The sequence below is a fragment of the Perca fluviatilis genome, chromosome 6 (assembly GCF_010015445.1).
Source record: "Perca fluviatilis chromosome 6, GENO_Pfluv_1.0, whole genome shotgun sequence".
In the NCBI taxonomy this organism is placed as follows: Eukaryota; Metazoa; Chordata; class Actinopteri; order Perciformes; family Percidae; genus Perca; species Perca fluviatilis.
This window is the reverse complement of record NC_053117.1, coordinates 32682830-32701694: the sequence shown is the minus strand read 5'-3', so window position 1 is coordinate 32701694 and position 18865 is coordinate 32682830. Positions and strand designations below refer to the sequence as shown.

At 38.6% G+C, this 18865-nt stretch overlaps 1 protein-coding gene and 1 long non-coding RNA gene across 11 annotated transcripts in view; one reads left to right on the top strand and one right to left on the bottom strand.

The window, feature by feature from the left end:
* The window catches only part of LOC120560704 (protein unc-13 homolog B-like), a 103191-nt gene that overhangs the window by 62163 nt on the left and 22163 nt on the right, over window positions 1-18865 (top strand). For 8 of the 10 annotated variants that reach the window (XM_039803472.1, XM_039803470.1, XM_039803469.1 and 5 more), the window contains 14 exons: window positions 1936-2004; window positions 2299-2388; window positions 3240-3380; window positions 4362-4594; window positions 5313-5398; window positions 5557-5592; window positions 6284-6325; window positions 7859-7985; window positions 8552-8648; window positions 11970-12113; window positions 16416-16493; window positions 16803-16880; window positions 18347-18367; window positions 18674-18712. In XM_039803472.1, coding sequence (XP_039659406.1) covers window positions 1936-2004; window positions 2299-2388; window positions 3240-3380; window positions 4362-4594; window positions 5313-5398; window positions 5557-5592; window positions 6284-6325; window positions 7859-7985; window positions 8552-8648; window positions 11970-12113; window positions 16416-16493; window positions 16803-16880; window positions 18347-18367; window positions 18674-18712 — 1281 coding nt within the window. The remainder of the gene's footprint in view (window positions 1-1935; window positions 2005-2298; window positions 2389-3239; window positions 3381-4361; window positions 4595-5312; window positions 5399-5556; window positions 5593-6283; window positions 6326-7858; window positions 7986-8551; window positions 8649-11969; window positions 12114-16415; window positions 16494-16802; window positions 16881-18346; window positions 18368-18673; window positions 18713-18865) is intronic. The other 2 variants (XM_039803473.1, XM_039803474.1) reach the window with 2 other exon arrangements.
* On the bottom strand, window positions 7608-16355 carry LOC120560708. The gene is made up of 2 exons (XR_005639506.1): window positions 16069-16355; window positions 7608-8624 (listed from the first exon to the last, which is right to left on the bottom strand). It is a non-coding gene; the product is annotated as an uncharacterized LOC120560708 (long non-coding RNA).

Genomic DNA, 18865 nt, shown 5'->3' with positions numbered 1-18865 from the left:
CAACAATGGGGCTCTAAAACTTGTTAGTAGGATACATTCATTGTTGGTTTTGTTTACAGAGTTTGTTGAGAATAAAAATAACATAAATTAAAATCACTAGTCTTATCTTTTAAGGTTGGAGTTGAGCTTTGGCATGTACTTGTGCAAGTTAGTGTTTAGGGATTTCTCACTCCCTCTCTCCCTCATTTTCTCTTATCCAAAACCAAACTCAACTCCTTCCTTTCTTAATTCTCATGAGTCACAAAGCTATAGCACTCTGTTTCTCTGCTTTCTGTGGAATAATAACTGACTGTTTGCATTGATCCTGCCACCATGGGACCCTCAGATAGACACAAACAAGAGTTGAAAGAGTCTTTCAAGGAATTTGGCAATTGTTTATTGGTATTTTGTGCCAGGTAATGTTTGCCATTGTTCATATTTTCATCCAAAGATAAAAACAAAGGGAAACCCTTTCCAATATACTAGCAATGTGCAAACTAATTGCTGTGCAACCATGACAGGTACATGTATAACAGATTTCCAAAGAAACTTTAAATTGCACCAATGTGGGATTTTCCGGTACTGTTACATATTAGATCAATCTGGTTCTACTGCATTTTCTTGCAAATAAGTGAGCGACTTTTGACAATTTCCAGTTAGGCTGGAAACCCTGCTTCTCTTTCTTCCTCCCCCTCATTCTCTTCATCAGACAAAATTCATTTTATCTCCTTAGTTTGTCAGATATGTCGTGACTCCCCCTACGCCAGAGTACTCTCTTTCTCTCCCAATATCTGTTTGCTTTGTTGGCATGACATGGAAATACATTTGTGTTGCCAAAACATATGAAGGAAAGTAGTGGATAAATTACAAAATAAGCAATGGGGATACCGCTATTGGCTCAGGTGGTAGAGCTGGTTGGCCATTTATCACAGGGTGGTTCGATCCCCAGCTCCTCCTGTCCATGTGTCTCCATGTTATTAAGCAAGACTCTGAAACAAATTGCTCCCAATGCAGGCCCTGCATAAGAGTGTGCATTTGTTATATGAATGTAATATAAAGACTTGTGAAAAATGTACAAAAGCATCTTGTGCATGTCCTTCAGGTCTAACAAATGTGTGGAGTGCATTTCCTTTCTCATAAAACATGTGAAAAGCCTATTGTCCATTATTTACATTTAATTAATGTGTGCTTGCTAGCAGTCTCACTCACTTTGTTAGCGCATTTCTATATTTCCTGGCACCATCAGCTGTCAAATTGCTCCATAGTGCTACTACTTGTCAAAACAGACAAAAGAAATCTGAAAAAGAGGTTCTTCAGGCACTCTTAAGCCTAGTCCACATGTACATGGGTATTTTTTTAAACGTTGCTTTTTCTGAGATTTTTTGGCTTGTAGCATCAGAGTGAGGAGACATTTTGTGTAATGGCAAACATTGCCAAAACCGCTAACAGGACTTTTTACATGTTCACACATAAAAGTACAGTTACTCTTCCACTATATTGAGAAATGGAGGCGTCCGAATGTGCCAATGAGCGATCGATGCACCATTGCTGCCAGGTAGCCTTCCGTTATTAACTGCCTGTCTTGTCTTGTGGCAGCATGTACCAAACTGAGCTGCCAGTCCTGCATTGTTTCTATGTTTCCTCAACATAATAAGAAGCTTTTTTTTTATCATCAGCAAGGACCATGAAGTGATTTTCCAAACTTAAATATACTCATGTAGCTCTAATGGTCTCATATTTTGGTTCTGCATTTTGTGCAGAAGAATTTATTTATTTTTATTTTTATTTGTATCATTTCATCCCCTCTGTTATTTCTTCATGGTGCTAGACTACACACAAATTTACACAAAGACGGAAACTCCGACATATTCAAACACACACAAAGGCTGCAAATTGCTTAGTCTGTGTCTTTTCATTCATGAAATCTCTTTGCTCTTTCCTTTCTCTTTCCAACAGAGAGATCGTTTTGTGAAGCTCCTTGATCAGCTGCACAACTCCCTGCGTATCGACCTCTCCATGTACAGAGTGAGTCTCTGCTTTCAGCTGCTTTTATTCTTTTATTCACCACACACATAGTTTGGGTCAGGGTGATGGCTATCTGGATTGTTGTCATGACTGCTTGCTTGTAATCAGTTGTGCAGTGATACATTTCAAAATGTTTTTGTGTGTGTGTGTGTGTGTGTGTGTGTGTGTGTGTGTGTGTGTGTGTGTGTGTGTGTGTGTGTGTGTGTGTGTGTGTGTGTGTGTGTGTGTGTGTGTGTGTGTGTGTGTGTGTGTGTGTGTGTGTGTGTGTGTGTGTGTGTGTGTGTGTGTCTGCAGAACAACTTTCCAGCCAGCAGCAAGGCTCGCCTCCATGACCTCAAGTCAACAGTGGATCTTCTCACCAGCATCACCTTCTTCAGGATGAAGGTAGAAACAAAATATCAGCTCATAATTACCAAGTCATGAAACCAAACATCAGATACATGCAACACTGCTTGTTTGATGTCACCACAGAAGACATATATTTTTAAAACCAGTTTTTTATAAACAGTTTGTTATGTTGAAAACAAAAGTTGTTTTTAGTCCAAAACCTATATTTACATTAGAATTAAATTTATTGTGACAATACCCAATGGTAAGATAATCATACTCTAAACTCTTACACTTGTGTTACATAACCAAAGTCTCGACTCAACTGCCACTAAAATGACAAAAAAATTGTCAGCATTCTGTAGCTTTTTGTCCTTGAGAAGACTTTCGTAGGAGTAGAAACACAAGAGCAAACACACACACACACACACACACACACACACACACACACACACACAGGTCTGTTGGAAAGATTGATTCCATGGAGGACAGAGGAAAGGTCATGGATCTGTGTGTTTGTTAATGTTTTTATGTATCCATGCTTCCATTTTTTGCAATTACTTTTCTTTTCCCCCACTTTCCTACTTACTCTTTTAACCCACTTACACCCTGTGATTATTTATATATTGTTGGTATCATTTGAAAACCATATCATTTACTTTTTGTTTTTTATTTGTGTTTTGACTTTTCATGGTTATCTGATACTTGAGAGGAATTTTTATAACTTTCAGAAAGAAATCTGTCGAAACCTCAAAACTGTCCGGTGATCCCAGATTCTTGCATAATTTTTTTTATCTCATATTACTTAACCAAACTGCCATGATAATATATTCATATATTTTCCTACTGCATGGCTTATGAATGTGTTTTTTGTACAATTTATGTCTGACTTGTCCGGTCTTCTGCAGGTCTTAGAGCTGCAGAATCCTCCTAGGGCCGCCAACGTGGTGCGAGACTGCGTCAAGGCCTGTCTGAACTCCACCTACGAGTACATCTTCAACAACTGTCTGGAGCTCTTCAACCGCCAGTTCCAGCCCGCTGTCCAACCTGTGAGTTGCTAAGCATCAATGTGTTTTGAGCCTCTACAGTAGATGCTCTAAAGAAATTAGCTGTTTCAAATTTGTGGAAATGTATAAATGCAATAGTTGTTCCCAGTTGACAATTTACCTTTTGATTGCTACATACCACGGGAATGTTTAGGTCAGAGACTGCTAAAAACCAGCCTGATAGGAATAGTTGTTGTGTCAAGGTGTTGTGGTAAATCAGATGCAGCCACTTATGGTTGATGGAACGCTAAAGTCGAGTTGTTCTTTGACAAAGCTCCATTTTAAATTATAGTAATCAAGTAAAAACAGGATTGGAATCTTACTTTTTTGCTTTTACTCCTCCAACAGCTCATATTAATCTCAGTACATACAGCACATGCTGGCTGCCTTAATTGATGCACCAATTAACTTAGTCTCCATCAGCCGAAGAATTATCTCCAGAACACTGAATATTTTTAACCGTGCCCGGAAAGATTCATGTCTTAATGTGTCTGAACTCATTAAACCAGCCTGTGTTTTGTATAAATTAACAATTGTATCAAGAAACATCTCTTTTTCAGCTTTATGGAGTGTACAGAACTTTGTCACACGAACATGGAGCTAGAATCTTTGAAAATAAATCAATGCAGTAGAGGAATAATATTGTAATCATTGTTGTTAATTATTCAGTGCAGAGCTTTCTTTCTTTATTTAGCACATCAAAATAATTTGTACATAATAACCAATCCATCATAAAAACATGTGCAAGCAAGACATGAAACCCAGAGGGGCTTATAAAGTGTCTCCCTTTAACATAGAGTATGATTAATATGTAACAGATCATTTATTGAAATTACTGTTGAGCACTAAACCTTGTTTTTCTTCTGTGCTGCCACTCTTTTCATAACAGCATGTGTTTCTCCTTGCAAGTGCTGGATCTTCAACCTTTCATAGGTGTAAAGAACTTAAACACATAATTACATCTTCTGTTTTTCCCTCTTGCAGCCTGAGCCAGAGAAGAAAAAGAAAAAGAAGAAAGAAAAAGCAGATGGAGAGGAAGAGGAAGATGATGAAGAGGAAGACGAGGAGGAGGAGGAGGAGGAGGAGAAGAAAGAGGAAAACCAGCAGGAGGAGCAGGGCCCGAGCATCCAGAATCTAGACTTTTGGCCTAAACTCATCACGCTCATCGTCTCCATTATTGAGGAGGACAAGAACTCCTACACACCCATCATTAACCAGTCAGTAATGAGTTTTATTATCTTTTATTATACATACTATAGCTTTGACATGAGTAGAGTTAACAGTAAAAATGTAGCTTCATTTCCACTATTTCATAGTTTATAACTGGGAAAATGAGAGAAATGTCATGGAGCCATTACATTTATTTTGCAATACTGCTCACAACATGTTACATTTACTGTAAATTACAACCGCTAATTGAGAAAATGTGTTCACAGCAGCCTCCTATTGCCACTGTGTGCCATACAAGCACTACATGTGGAAGTCTGTGGTTAGCTACTTTACTGTATATGTAATGACAGGTTGAAATGAATCAACATTTTCAGTTACATTCATACTTAAAACAATCATTTGTACTTACAAAATAAAAATATGTGGGCAATGGTGTCTGCGGTTTGTTTTTGAGTGATTTTTAAATCAAAATTGATTCTAAAATCATTACATTGTACATCTAACAGATAATAGATTGCTAGTGTCATGTTATTTAAACCTGTTGCTGTGAGTTGTTTTCTTTTAGGGACTGTAATATCAGTTTGTATTTGTATGTGTTGAGCTGTTAAGGTGTGTGTGTGTGTGTGTGTGTGTGTGTGTGTGTTGTGCATGCATGCGTGCGTGCGTGCGTGCATGCATGCATGAGTGTGTGTTTGCTTTAGGATGCTCACACTAGCAGATTAACAAATAGTTTTGTCTAAACTCTGACTTCTCACTTACTTTCAGGTTTCCTCAGGAGCTCGATGTGGGTAAAGTCAGCACTGAGGTCATTTGGAGGCTGTTTGCTCAGGACATGAAATATGCCCTGGAGGGTAAGACTATGTGTCTCTGTACACAGAATGTGTGTGTATCTGTGTGTGTGCGTAAGAGAGAGAAAAGAGCAACAACTTTCCGCCATTCCTCCTGCTCGAAATTCACACTTTCTTTTCTTCACTGCATCAACTGTCCTTTTTTCCATCGTGTCTTCCAGTTTTGTGTAAAGTTGAACTCTGCCGCTGGAACAACGGTGAGATTATAGACAAACATAACGTAGCTGATGACAAGATACAGTCAGAAGTCAAAGCTATAGTCTAACATCGTCTGAGTGTGTTGGTTGTTGGGCCAGTGCTTAGGCTGTTGCTAAATTTGGTGCCTCAAGGACATACAGTTTCCGTGAGAAACTGATAGTTTTGTGTCTATAACATGATTGATTTACCCCGCTACTCTCCCCACATACTGTAAGATATACCTTTGAGATAAATGCAAGAACAGCTGTTTTAAGTTAGTGAGCCATCATCAGAGTCCCTCTGTCTCATTTGAAACCTGCTTAGCTACTCAGTGTTCTGGCTTTTGACTGTGTCTCATATTAGACTTGTAGAAACTATAGTATCCTGAAACGTTGTCTGGCACACTGAGTCCTGTGAAAATGAGTTTTTTGTAGCTGAGTCAGCTTGTTTTCTATGATGCTTTCAGACTGAGTTCAAATCACACATTTGATAATGACAAGTCCATTTAGGAGACCCACTTCTAGCCTTTTTTTCTGTGTCTAATCTACCTTCCAACTCCCCTGTAGTAATGTGTTATAACATTATTATGGTTTTTTTTGCACCAATAAAGCCATTCTCATTTCAGAAATAGCTTTATCATTTATCATTTTATTATTTTACCTGCTTCTCTGTGTTCTCTGAACTCGTTTTGTAATTCTGTTGCCATCACAGCTCCCACCACATTTCACATCCGCAAAATTGATTTCTACGCTGGTAAGGCTGTGTGTGTGTGTGTGTGTGTGTGTGTGTGTGTGTGTGTGTGTGTGTGTGTGTGTGTGTGTGGGGGTGTGGGTGGGTGGGTGGGTGTGTGTGTGTAGTTATGCAATTAGCAGAGATTCCCAACCCTATTTGCACCTTGGACCCTTTTTTATATTAACAGGGGGCGGTGGGCTTGTTCTCCACATCCTCTCAGTAGGCACGCTGAAAGTTAAGGTATGACACAAGGTCTCCCATTAGACATTTTGGGGGATACATGCCTGTTCACATGTAAATTTTGGTCCAGGCATGATCCGTCTCTATATTTATCAAGCCTTTAGAGGAGAGACAAGAGAGTGCAAACATGCGAGAGCATTAAAAAACTAAATGACAAAACTATCTTTATTTAATTGTGGTTGCTTACTAAATTATTTCTTTTTTTTTAAATACAAAAAGACCTCTTAGGATATTTCATGTCATGCTAAATGCTGAAAGGTGATTGTCAACTAGTCAATCAGAATATTGATGTTTGGAGCATAATAGGAAGGATGAAAATGCAGCACAGACAGATGTTCCAAGTAATTAGCGCAAAAACTAGTCTGTAAAGTGACATTATTATTGAGCTTTTATTCTTTTGAGCTAGCTTATGTTTCTTCGTGGCCCATTAGCAAAACATTTGAGGGTTGGGAACCTCTGATCTAGAGGAAATATTTGTTTGTTAATCAGAAAATGTATCTCTACTTGGCTGTTGAAACAGGAATACACCCAGACCTGTAGAAATAGACATTAGCCACCTTATCGTACAGATTACAAATATATTGGCATCTGTCCTGTCTTACAGCTTTTCCATGATATATAATCATTCTAAGAAATACATATCTTTGATAAAACTACCTCAGTGCACTTTGGCACTGACTCCTCCACTTCTTATTACTGTTTTTTTGTAATGTTGGAGTGATCCCATAATGAAACCAGCATGGAGACTTTTGATCTCCAGGATTGGTCACTTTGCTCTTATTCCTCCATTCATTTGTTGTTTTGTTGGTTCATGTGACACAAACAACACTGATTGGATATTGATGAAACTTAATTGAAACTTAAATTACAACTGGCCCAAGCAAATCACTGTGTGCCTCTACTGCAGGGCTATTTGGCTGACTCTCAAGTTCAAGGAACTTTTGGATCCTTTTTTAATATGGTCGTTCGTGGGGAACGTGAAACGTAATGAGTTGATAACCCCATTGTGGGAATGGGGTTATCAACTAATTACGTTACACGAAAAATGTTGAAGATTTATGGGTACAAACCAACCTGCACTTTATTACATTGGAGTTGCAGTGTTAAAGATCTTTAACAAGAGACTGCAAACCTGTAACTGCTGCAGCACACCTCAAGAGATAAATCCTGTGTTTACTTTGGTTTGTTTCTGTGTGTGTGTGTGTGTGTGTGTGTGCGTGTGCGTGTGCGTGTGCGTGTGTGTGTGTGTGCGTGTGTGTGTGTGTGTGCGTGCGTGCGTGCGTGCATGCACATGTATGGTTGTCGTTTTTACAGAACATGAGAAGCATAGACTCTGTAAGACTGCTGACTACATGAACCTGCACTTCAAGGTCAAGTGGCTTTACAACGAGTATGTTAAGGACCTGCCCGCCTTCGCAGACACTGTGCCTGAATACCCTGCGTAAGACACACACACACAACACACACACACACACACACACACACACACACTCATTATCTCACTCTGTCTCCTCCAGACAGAAAGGTGGTCCTCGTGACTCATAATTTCTGCCTTTCCACTGAGACTTGGCCTGTTGTTGCATATACCATAAAAACTACCCACATCCACACACTCAAAGCTCTCCTCACTGGGTTTGGACACTACAAATATATGGTGTAATGGTGATAATAATAACACATTCTATTAATACAACAACTTTTGGGACTTACAGGTTACAGAAGTACTTACAGGTTTAGAAGTTACAAGGTACATTTCACAGATTCAGTAAGATTAAAAGAAATAAACAAACAAAATAAAACAGGTAAGACATAATAGAACTGGAGAATTAAGAAAATATTTTTTAAACCTATGTTTTGAAAAAGGGATTAAAAAGGTTTCTGAATCTGCAAGCTTTAGAAGTAAACAACAAAGCATTTTGTTACACATTCAGTAGGTTTTCTCATGTTTCATGTATCAACTTTATGGTTCATCAAAGAGCAGGTTAATAAGATTAGTTATTGTTCCAGGTGGTTCCTCCAGTTTGTCCTGGCCTGGCTGGCTGAGAACGAGGAAGTGTCGATGGAGTTCATGCACGGGGCGCTGGAGAGAGACAAGAGAGAAGGGGTGAGTCACAAAAAACAGAATGTGGGGGGCATTGTAGGCAAAAAAAACTATTCTGTGGTCGGTCGGTTTATAGGTCTCAGATATGTTTTTTCTTTATTTAAAAATCCAGGATTTTATCTGTCCTTATTTTCAACAAAGGATAATAAATCAATAATACAAACACCCAAATAAAAATTAGTTTTTAGAAAATGCTATTTGCAGTGCAGTTGACAGACTTGTTTTTGTCACATCACAGCTGTCAACTAGTTCTGTTTACTTGTGTGCCAGCAAACTACACAAAGCTATCAGTAGTTACTATGGTTAGAGAATCAAACACATATTTATAGTGGCCGGGTTGGCTCAGTGGGTAGAGCAGGCACACATATAATGAAAGGTTTATACCTCGATGCAGAGGTCCAGGGTTCAACTCTGACCTGTGATGATTCCCTGCATGTCTTCCCCCTTTCTCACCTAGCTGTCCTGCCAAAATTAAAGGTGGAAAAGCTAAAAAAAACAACAACATATTTATAATTTCATTATGCTCCAAGTTTTTGAACCTACCGTTCCCATAATTTGGGGAAGTAAAATGTTGCTTTTGAGTCAGTTAGTTAGCTGTGGGTTGCCACTTGGGCCTCATTTTTATAACCTATATATTTTTTTACATTTTGGCAAATTGCTACCCATAAAAGTATGCCGAGTTAGCCATTAGCAGTTCCTGTTTGCAGTTTACCCATGGATGTACAGACAACTATAACTGGATTACTTTGATACTGAAGAAAACTTAAAACGGTGGTGGTGTTCTATGAAGCATCTATTTTTTTATGATTTCTAAGCTTTATTTGTAATGGACACCAGAGATGAGACTATCCTCAGAGTGTAAGTCATACTGAATATAAAAATGTGGGCATCATGTCTTTGTGCTCAGATTTGACTGAGTTATGACTGCGAGAAGATGGAGTGTGCTAAGGGTAAAACTACAACAACTATCTTCTAGTTGTTTTAGAACACCAGAACACCATAATGTGACTGTCCCAAACTCGCACTGGAGGGATGTAAAGCGATACAATGAACTTCAGTACACATTACACCCTCTCAGTAAAGCCATGTGTATGTGTCAATATGTATTTAACGAAGCACACAGATGATGTATATAGTAAAATAAGGTGGTTAGAAATACAGGATGTCAGTAACTGTATAAAGCATGCTTTTCTTTACCAATTTTACCAATGATCTCTTGTAACTTAAGCATCAACCGTCTCCCTCTTGGAATAAAACATAGCATTTCATTCTGAAACGTTTCCTGTGGACAAAGCGATTGCCTCACCAGACACCAGAATTGAATTAAGGCAATAAAAGGAACAATTTGCAGGCACTCAGAAAGCGGAGACATTATGTTTGTGATCTAAACAATTATGACCAGTGTATTACAACACAAATTTTGCATGTAATAAATTTATATTTTCTATAAGTAGGAAACGGAAGGTGACTCAGGACATATCAGGACACAAATGTGAAAGGAAATTCACTGCTACTACTTAACACTACTGAATGTTAAAATTAATTTATCTGTTGCAATTCCTGCTTGTGAATAAAAACTGATACAACCTGTTAAGTTTTACATAAAACCTACTTAATTATACAGCAGAAGCAAATCTATGCCACGTCCTGACTACTTGTTGTTGTAAAACCATATTTTTCTGAGTTGTCGATCATACTGTAGGAAAGGAGCCAATGTGCAACAGCAGTAGGAAAACTATGCAGTAGAAAGAAAAGCTTTGTACAACACTGACATCCACGACAGAATGAAAGACAACATCAGTCTCATGACCTTTTGTTCAAGGATGCTTCGATTTATCCACATGTAGGAGAGTTCTGCTTATGGCCAGCCAGTCCCAGAATAACATAATGATGGACAAGTGTTGTCTCTCAACCTCCTGCTGGTCCCGACACTTCACTTTATCTTCAGGAACTCTGTTGTTGCTCTGGGAGTATTTTGAGAGCAGAAAAGTTTTTTTGTCGGGGCTGGCACTGAACACTACGATTGTTAAGTATAATTTTGATGCACTCTAAGTGTTTTTATTGATCATTAGAGAAGTCCTACTTTTTACTCTACAGTGGGCACACAAGCTTTCAGACATTTCTTCCCTCAAGGAGAGTAAGGGAGTAAGGATGCTTGTTTTTTTTTTATCTTTTTCATGGGCTGTACAGATGGTTCCTCTTTTCAGTCTTGACATGGTTTTTTAGAGGCTTATCAGTAGACACCAAAACATATTGATATTATGAGGAAGGATTTTAAAGCAGTCATTTTGTATTGATCATGATGTAAACAGTAGAAATAGGTATTCACGTTACAAAGTACTCTACCAGTAATGTGGGCTTGCATGATGACGTTACGTTTCCATCGCAGACGGCTCGAGCACATGTTATTTGTTTTTTATTCCGCATTGGGCCTCATTCAAATATGTAAAGGACTGCATTGTTTTTAGCAGAAAGCGGCCTAAGAAGAATGGTTTAGAAAAATCAAGGTTTTTCTTGTTATAGCAATCAGTTATTGAAGTTAGGTGGAATAGATCAATATGTAAATATATAATGCTGTAAATATATAATGCTGTACGTACAACATTAATGTTTAGTGTCTAGGCCTTGCCTCATCACTCTCCAATTTTTGAAATTATATATGAACAGCATCAGAAGCAGTGGCAGCAAAAGAGTTAGCAAAGCACTGATAAAATTAGTCCAAGTACATCGCTAAATACTGAAAGGGTGCATTGGACAAATGTCAATTAAAGACAGATTTTATTGAGGAAGCCTTAAGTGCTTATTGGCCCCCTCTGGCTCTTAAAGAGCCAGTTATGGATCCATAGACTGTAGGTTTTTGAGACTAAGAGAGACAGACCACAGGATTCAACAGCAGGACTTGGCCATTTGGGAAATATGTGGCATGGTTGTCCTAGCTACCACAACCAACCCTTTGGGTACCATTTAGTGTCTATTTATTTCTGTGTGAGCTTTAAGCTCAAAAGTAATATTTAACAGGTGAATTTATCTGTAGGACCATATGATTAGTGCAACGGTTCAATAAGCCTTTTATTCCCAGACCAGCAGTCATATTAAATGAAATTACAGTAATTATACTAGAGCACGGCTTGGAAAAGAAATAAGAATGGTTAGAGTTAGTATTTAATTACAGGAAAGTAGAGAAGGAGAGGGTGTATGAGTCAGAAAGGAGGTTGTTGTGAGGAACAGAGTGGAGATGGGAGAGTTGCGTTTCTAATTAAAGAAAAGAGTGGTACTAATGGGTTAACATTTTGCAATTTGTCTTCTCCCTCCCTCCACCTGCAGTTCCAGCAGACGTCTGAGCACGCTCTGTTCTCCAGCTCGGTGGTAGACATCTTCACTCAGCTCAACCAGAGCTTTGAGATCATCAAGAAGCTGGACTGCCCCGACCCCACTGTGGTGGCCCATTATAACCGACGCTTCGCCAAGGTGAGATCTGAAACACGAGCCGTGTTTACATCTGTTTCTGTTCGTTGTACCTCTGATCACACACATATCTTCTATCTCTCTGGGATCTGTGTGGACTTGGGTTTGTTCAGACAGGAGCCATGTCACTCATATACATTATAAGCACATCAAAAATGTCTCCTCTGTTGCTGTTTATAGGAAGGGTCAACCAATTTACAAGAAATACATATTCTCCCTCGCCTCTAGTGGTATCTGCATAATGCAGATGTTTTTGGTTTTATTATACCGTGTCTATAGATATGTTTCTGTCTTTTCTGCCTCCACCTCAATACAGTGAAGCTGAATAGAAGCAGTGCCCCTATGATCTACAAAGCTGGAGCTACTAATAAATTAATTTAATTTTAAAAAATGTCAAGAAAAATCTACAAACATTTGTTTGTACCAGCTTCTAAAAATGTGCTGCTTTTCCTTGTCTTACATTATAGTAAATTTAATATCTTTGGGTTTTAGACTATTGGTCAAACTAGAAAACCATTTAAAGACATCAACTTGTGATGGGCAGTTTTCACTATTTTTTGACACTCAATTAATTAATTCGATAATGAAAATAATCGTTAGTTGGAGACAGTATTTATTGGGATTATTTCTTTGGTATAAAGTAGTATGAATGTAAGATGTTGGACAAACAGTTTGTGGACTGTGCAAACAAGATGTTTTTGGTAAGAGAAGAGCAAAAATTAGCAAACTGGTGAATCCTAGAAATCAATGTGTCATGGTTGCGATTTTCTTTTATAGTTTTTCCTGTTTTATTGTTTTAATTTATTACCCGTTTCCTTGTGTTCTCTGTTGCGTTTTACCCTGTTTTCATCCTTGTGTATGTTTTATGCTTCGGTTTCCTGTTTTATTTTGTAAAACTGTTTTCTCCTATACCATGTCTTGATTTACTTCCTGCCTTGTGTTTTCCCACCTTTGTGATTGTCTGTCCCACCCTGATGTGTTTCACCTGTTCCTGAGCCCTCGTGTCACCTGTCCCTTGTTTCACCCTCGTTACCTTGTGTATTTAGTCTCCGTGTTGTCAGATTATTGTGTGTGTGTATGTCTACCGCCTTTATCTCGGTGTGCCATTGGATGCCTGGTCTTTTGGTTCCTCAACAGTTTTTGGTACCATTTTTGCCTGCTTTCTTCAGGACTCTTTTTGTTGTATCCCTTTTTTATTTGTATTAAATCCTCAAGCTCACCACTGCCCTGTTGTCTCTGCATTTTTGGGTCCGCCATTTCCCTCATCCTAACACAATGGGTACTAACAAAAAAAATAAAGAAATTTGTTTGTATATCGCTTCCTGCATGAGGCCCAATATGTTGCAATTCATCACTTGCGGCATAAAAAGATCACAAATAGCATTAATATGTGGTTCGTTATTAAGAGGAGATAAAGCGTTGGTCATCACTGAGGAATGGATGACGTACATCAAAACTTCTTCCTATGCTGCTTTAAATTGTGAGTCACATAAGAGCTTTACTGACTCTTGAATCTCTTGTGCCTTTGAGATTCTGGCTGATGAGTTTCAGGTTTTCATTTGTTTGGAAAATGTATACAGTGCAATGTTTTGTTGTTCAACCTTTGATGTCAGATTTCTTTCTAGAAATTTAATTTAAGGCAGTTGCTTTTAGGCACAGCCATTACATCTAACAAACCCTTCTCTGCAGAAGAGTTGTGCATGTGTGTGTGTGGTGTGATGGCTCGATCAATATGGGACTCATTAAACAAAGAATGGCTAATGTAAGCCATCACTCTGAGCTGTCCATCTCTCTGTCCCCAACCCTTGACTCCCTTTTCATTTTCTGCCACTCCACTCATGTTAATGTTTCTCTCTAGCTTTTCATCTCATCCCTGTCTTAGCTTTTGTTTGTTTTTCATCTACCATATTGCTGTCTTGTCCCTTCATGAACTCTCCATCTTGTCTTTCCTAGGCCTTCAAATATGTTCTGCCTTTATTTCTATCTTCTTTCCATTTCTCGTCCAGTTTATCTTTTTGTCACCCTCCAATTCCTTATTTTTTCCCTCTCTTATCCTCGCTTGCTCCTCTGCCTCCAGGCCAGTGCAGTTATAGTTCATTTTGGAAAAAGTATTTGACAGAGTTGTACAATGAGAGAAAACCGTACTAAGTAATGCCGGCAGCCAGCAGGCCACATGTTTAATGTATGAGTGAGGTATCATCTGGCTGACTCAGCGAAAAGTAGGGAACTCCATCTGGGTCACAGGCCTGTGTCCTGAGTCCTGTCCCTTAAGTTACCATCATGGTCAATAAGTTAACTGATTTATTTGAAAGTATACCGTGGAGAACATTTATCTTTTCTTACCAAAAGGTATCGTGTGCATCCTTCAGTCCTAACAAACACGTCAGATTGATTTTATAACCTCATTGAACTTTCACAAATACATTTTCTTAATATTGTTTTGAAAACTGTAATTTGTGCTCTTTTATTGGTGCAGTGCTTCCTAGCGCATACATACTGCAACCAGCTGTCAACATGCTGAATAGTTTAAAGCTGTGCGACATCATATAGTACCGATCTCCTTCATTTGATAAATATGGGCAGTTATTGAGGTTTGATTTGGCATGCAGGTTTAGTTAGCAACTGATGACATATATTTCCTGAAATTAGGTTCTGAAAAGCGTAACATGCCCCATGCTTGTGGCATTTATGTATATTCTCATGTAAAAGATAGCTGCTCAACAAACAGCGGTCAAGGTTACAGGTTACCTTCAAAATCGATGACGAATGATTGACCCTTCTGATCCCCTACGTATTATTCTCTGCAGGATCTCCAATCGCTGCTGTTTATTTTTGCTTTTTTGCACCATTCTGCGTAAACCATTGTAATTTTATGTGTTAAAAGACAAAGTCACAAAGCTCACTCAGTATGAGTTTAACTAACTGATGCTAGAAACGCTGGTCTGCCTGATTTATACCGGACCACACACCTCAGTCACATTATGTATGACTTATTATCATTATAAGTACAGTTTGTGTGAAGGCTGCCTACTAAACACTGGCAACTCAAGTTTCTCAATTCAAGTTTGCTGTTTATTTACAAATGTATACATTGCAATTTCCCTAGTTATCTTAAACAGCTTATGGTACCCTTCTCCTCTACCTATCACTTGAGACACTCTACACAACTTTTTTTTTCTGTCCCTGCTGTACGTTTCTCAACAGCTAAGAAAGCCTTTAGCTTTAAAGCCCCCTCAGATTGGAATAATCTACCTGTAAATATTCGGTCCATTCTATCTCTCCACTTCTTTAAAAATGCCCTGTTCTCTTATTACAGTACCAACTGTACCTGTCTTTAACCCTCTATAACACCATAAAACCTCTTCTAATATTATGAGTAGTATCCAGTTTCACTCTTACTTTGCCACAAACTTGATTATGACTGACTGACTCTTTTTTTTTGAATTTTTTGTTTGTTTTTGTTTTCTGCTTGTTTTTGTTGTCTGTTTCTGTTTTACTGTTGTGTCTAATTATGATTGTACTGTATATTCAATTATTGTTAAGGACCCCCTCGAAAAACAAGATGGTGCATCTCAAGGGGTTACTCCTTTTCAACAAGTTTGATCCATCGAGTGAACAGTAGATTAAATAATGGTTTTGGATGCTGCACAGTACATATGAGTTTTCTTCTCCTGGCAACAAGAACAGTGCTTTGTTTAAAATAGATAGAAACAGAGGTGGCTTGTTGCTTGTGAGAGCTACATAATAGCCAACATAGCTGAACAAGCTAAGAAGACAGTGGCAGGAGAAACTGTTAATCAAGAGAGATCTGAAAGGAAAAACATGTCCGTGGAGTGCTGCCTACAGTCATTGATTGGCAGGAGGGGCCTTGCAAAAACAGAAATTAGCACATAACACCCAATACTAAGTAAAGTAGAAGTACCTCAACATTGTACAATACTGGAGTAAATGTACTTACCGTTAGTTGCATTCCAACACTGCATTTCAGGTGTCAACCACAATTTGCTTATGAAGACTTGACTTGAGACTTGCTCTGACAGACTAAAGACTTGAATTAAAATGGTTTTAAATTGTCCCAAACGACCTAACAGTCCCTTTGATTCCACGACATCTTCACTACCAACAAACTGCCTGCAGCTCTTTTAGGAAAAGACAAAGAGACGCACATGTACAGCCGTCACAGTGTGAATGTTTGATATCAAACAGCAGCATTCCTGACAAAAGAGATCTAACTAGAGAAGTAAATACTACCTCGAAGTTCCCAGAGTAAACATGTCCTACGTGTGTGTTATCTTGTTTCCACAGACGATCACCAAAGTGCTGCTGCAGTACTGTGCCCTGCTGGCCAAGAGCTTTCCCTCCTACTGTGAGAAGGAGAAGATAGTGAGTACTGCTGCGTCACAACTCTGCTACCAAACCACCTCACTCTGCTCATCTCCGATTTAGAGAGAGACCAAGCACTTTTGAAAGCTAGTGTACTTTCTGTGGAGTTGATTAATATTTTAGTTGCTGCTGCCCACTGTAACTCTTTAACATCTATGTCTGTTGTTTTCTCTTTCTTTGCTTCTTTCATCTTCCTGTCATCTCCTTTTTTCTTCTGTTTCTTGCCTGACTTTCATTCTGCTGCTTCTATTCTTGACTTTTTCTTAACCACTTGTACCTGTTGTCCTCCTCGTCTATCATCCCGTCCAGCCCTGTGTGCTGATGAACAACATTCAGCAGATGAGGGTCCTGTTGGAGAAGATGTTCGAGTCGATGGGAGCAAAGCAGGTGAGCATTAACAGATGAACACAAACACACACACACACACACACACACACACACACACACACACACACACACACACACACACACACACACACACACCTGTGGACCTGGGAGTTTTTCATTTCAACCTGCAGCTACTGAAGAGGTCTTTCTCTCTGTTTCTAGGTCAAATTGTTGAAATTAAACAGTATTTTGGGGTCTTTAAAGTGCCAGCTTTCACTGTAGCATTTTTTTATTCACAAGGTGCCCTTCTGATCAGATTTGTAAGAAAACATGTGATGTGAAAGACAAACTTTGGTATAACTTACAGCAGGATGATGTAACTGTGACTGGAGAGGTTTTTCAGACCAGAGTATGTTTCGAAAACAAAACACTTCACTCTGTTCAATCTCCTTTTTAAAGCATAGATGGCAACAAAAACATAAAATAAGAGTGCAAATGTGTCATGTATTGCAAAGGTTGTTGCCACTGTGAACTGGTCACTGAGTTCTCTGTTGCATTTACAGAAGAGGGACACATTTGGTCTGATAAGAAGAAAAAAACATATATTTCTAATTGAAACATGCATTGAACCTTGTGTTACAAAGACTCCATACAAGCCAGTACTGTTGACTGACTGCAGTTCTGCGTCCATGTTAACCACAGAGAACATAAAGGACAAAGATTTGATAATATGTCCAACAGATCACGATACACTGGCCGTTTGGACAATGAAATGTTTTTTTTTACATAGTTGTTGTCAGTGTGGATGTTTTGGTTTTCACCCCCATAAGAAGGGAAACAGATCTTAGAGGCCTTTATGCGCAGAAAAATGTTTCAAAATGACTGAAAACCATTTCCCCACAAAAAGCGTGCCAGAGGTGCATTTCCAGAGGTGGGCGTTTTCAAAATCACAACAAATACAATAACTGCTTCTGGATTTTCATGTTTTGTAGTTGTCCTGATTTTTTATTTTTATTATTATTTCTTCCTGTTGGTCCTGTTAGTAAAGAGATAAACCTATCTGGGTCAACTCACCATCCTCCAGGTGTTACCTAATTACTGCAAGGGAACCATTTGATATGTATTTGGGTTCACTGGTCTCTACCAGTAGAAGCAGAAGCAGTTATATGCATGCAGATATCTTTATTAGTTTGTGTTGAACCTGTAATTGTTTCATGTTTCAAAGCTTTGGATGGAACTTGGAAAAAAGAGTTGTGTGTAGTTGCAACATTTCATTTGCAATGTTGACAACCTTGGAGTAATACAGTTGAAAACATTGTATTCTGTGTTCAAGTAACCCTGCTGAAATATTGTGTAATAATAATAGTGGAGACAGCTCTACGATAATAGCTTATCTTGTTTTAGTTATTTGTTTGCAGATGAAGGTGCAGCAGGTGTTGAAAAAAAAAGTGCGTGCATGAGCATACATAGGCTGCAAGTTAATTCAAGTAAGGTGAGAATGAGTGTGTGTGTCTTTTTTTCTACAGTTAACTGCTGAGGAGGAGATGGTATGTCTAGGTTTCTTTTTTGCCCTCGCTCTCCTTTCCCCTTTTGCTCCTCGAACACAAAGATCTGAAATAAACAAGTTCATTAAATCAAAAATCTGCCCTGAACCTGTTGTTACCCAGTAGTGTGTATGTCTATTTTAAAAAATTTCCCAATTTACTTGTAAACAAGAGATCAACTCGAACTCTTTCTCCTTTTGCTAGACTCCCAGTTTTCACTCCTAGAAATAAACTTTTCCTCTCACCTGATATGATTTATGTGAAAAAAAATACTGTGTTTTTCACTACGGTGCTGCTTCTTTCCAAAAGCTTGAGAACGAGGAGGAACCCGAGGAGTTTGATGAGGAGGTGGGTCTGGCACAACTTCAAACCTCATCGTTTAGTTTGGATAAAATTACTTTTTAGCGGTTTTAAACTGGATTGACTTGAAAACTAAAGACATTTCAAAAGACTAATTCATTTTTCTTTTTGATCTTTGTGATCAGTTACTTTTTCTTTTTA